Source organism: Phytophthora parasitica (genome assembly GCF_000247585.1).
Source record: "Phytophthora parasitica INRA-310 unplaced genomic scaffold supercont2.107, whole genome shotgun sequence".
NCBI lineage: Eukaryota > Oomycota > Peronosporomycetes > Peronosporales > Peronosporaceae > Phytophthora > Phytophthora nicotianae.
Window position 1 is genome coordinate 68,080 of NW_008649093.1, and position 472 is coordinate 68,551.

The window sequence follows — 472 nt, forward strand, 5'->3', positions numbered from 1 at the left end:
ACCGCGTGATGAACTTCGCGAACAGCAGTTTCTTCTGTGTCTGCTTCGGTAACTACGACAGGTCTGGGCGATACTCTCCATGCAACTGGTTGTAGAGCAATACGCCGCAGTACGACAAGGCGTTTTTTTATGGTTACGCTGGCTTTCAGCCCGCGAGTGGAGGACCTCGTTAAACAAGTTAGAAACTTGACGCTGCATTCTTAAACGTTGGGAGTGGAGCGCTGTAAATTCTTTACGGGAGCTGTCCGCAGACATACTGCTTTGAGCTCCAGTTGTATGTTCAGACTCGTTGCCATCGTTATGTCCATCGCGAATCTCAACAACCCGAAGCTGTGCACCGTCGCCAGTAACATGTAAGGGTACACGCTCAACGGGATTCACAGTAATGTCTCCTCCAACGTTGGCGTAGGCATGCACATACCTTGCTTAATTACATTCGGAAGTAGGTCATAATCAAAGCTTCCCTCTGGGA

General features: G+C 49.4%; 1 protein-coding gene across 1 annotated transcript; it reads right to left on the minus strand.

Moving 5' to 3' along the window:
* Window positions 1-200: 200 nt before the first annotated feature.
* PPTG_19210 (hypothetical protein) lies at window positions 201-451 on the minus strand (the record flags this gene model as incomplete). Its single annotated transcript, XM_008917583.1, has 2 exons — window positions 201-366; window positions 435-451. The coding sequence occupies 2 exons, from the start codon at window positions 449-451 to the stop codon at window positions 201-203; spliced, it is 183 nt and encodes a 60-aa protein (XP_008915831.1).
* Window positions 452-472: the final 21 nt, after the last annotated feature.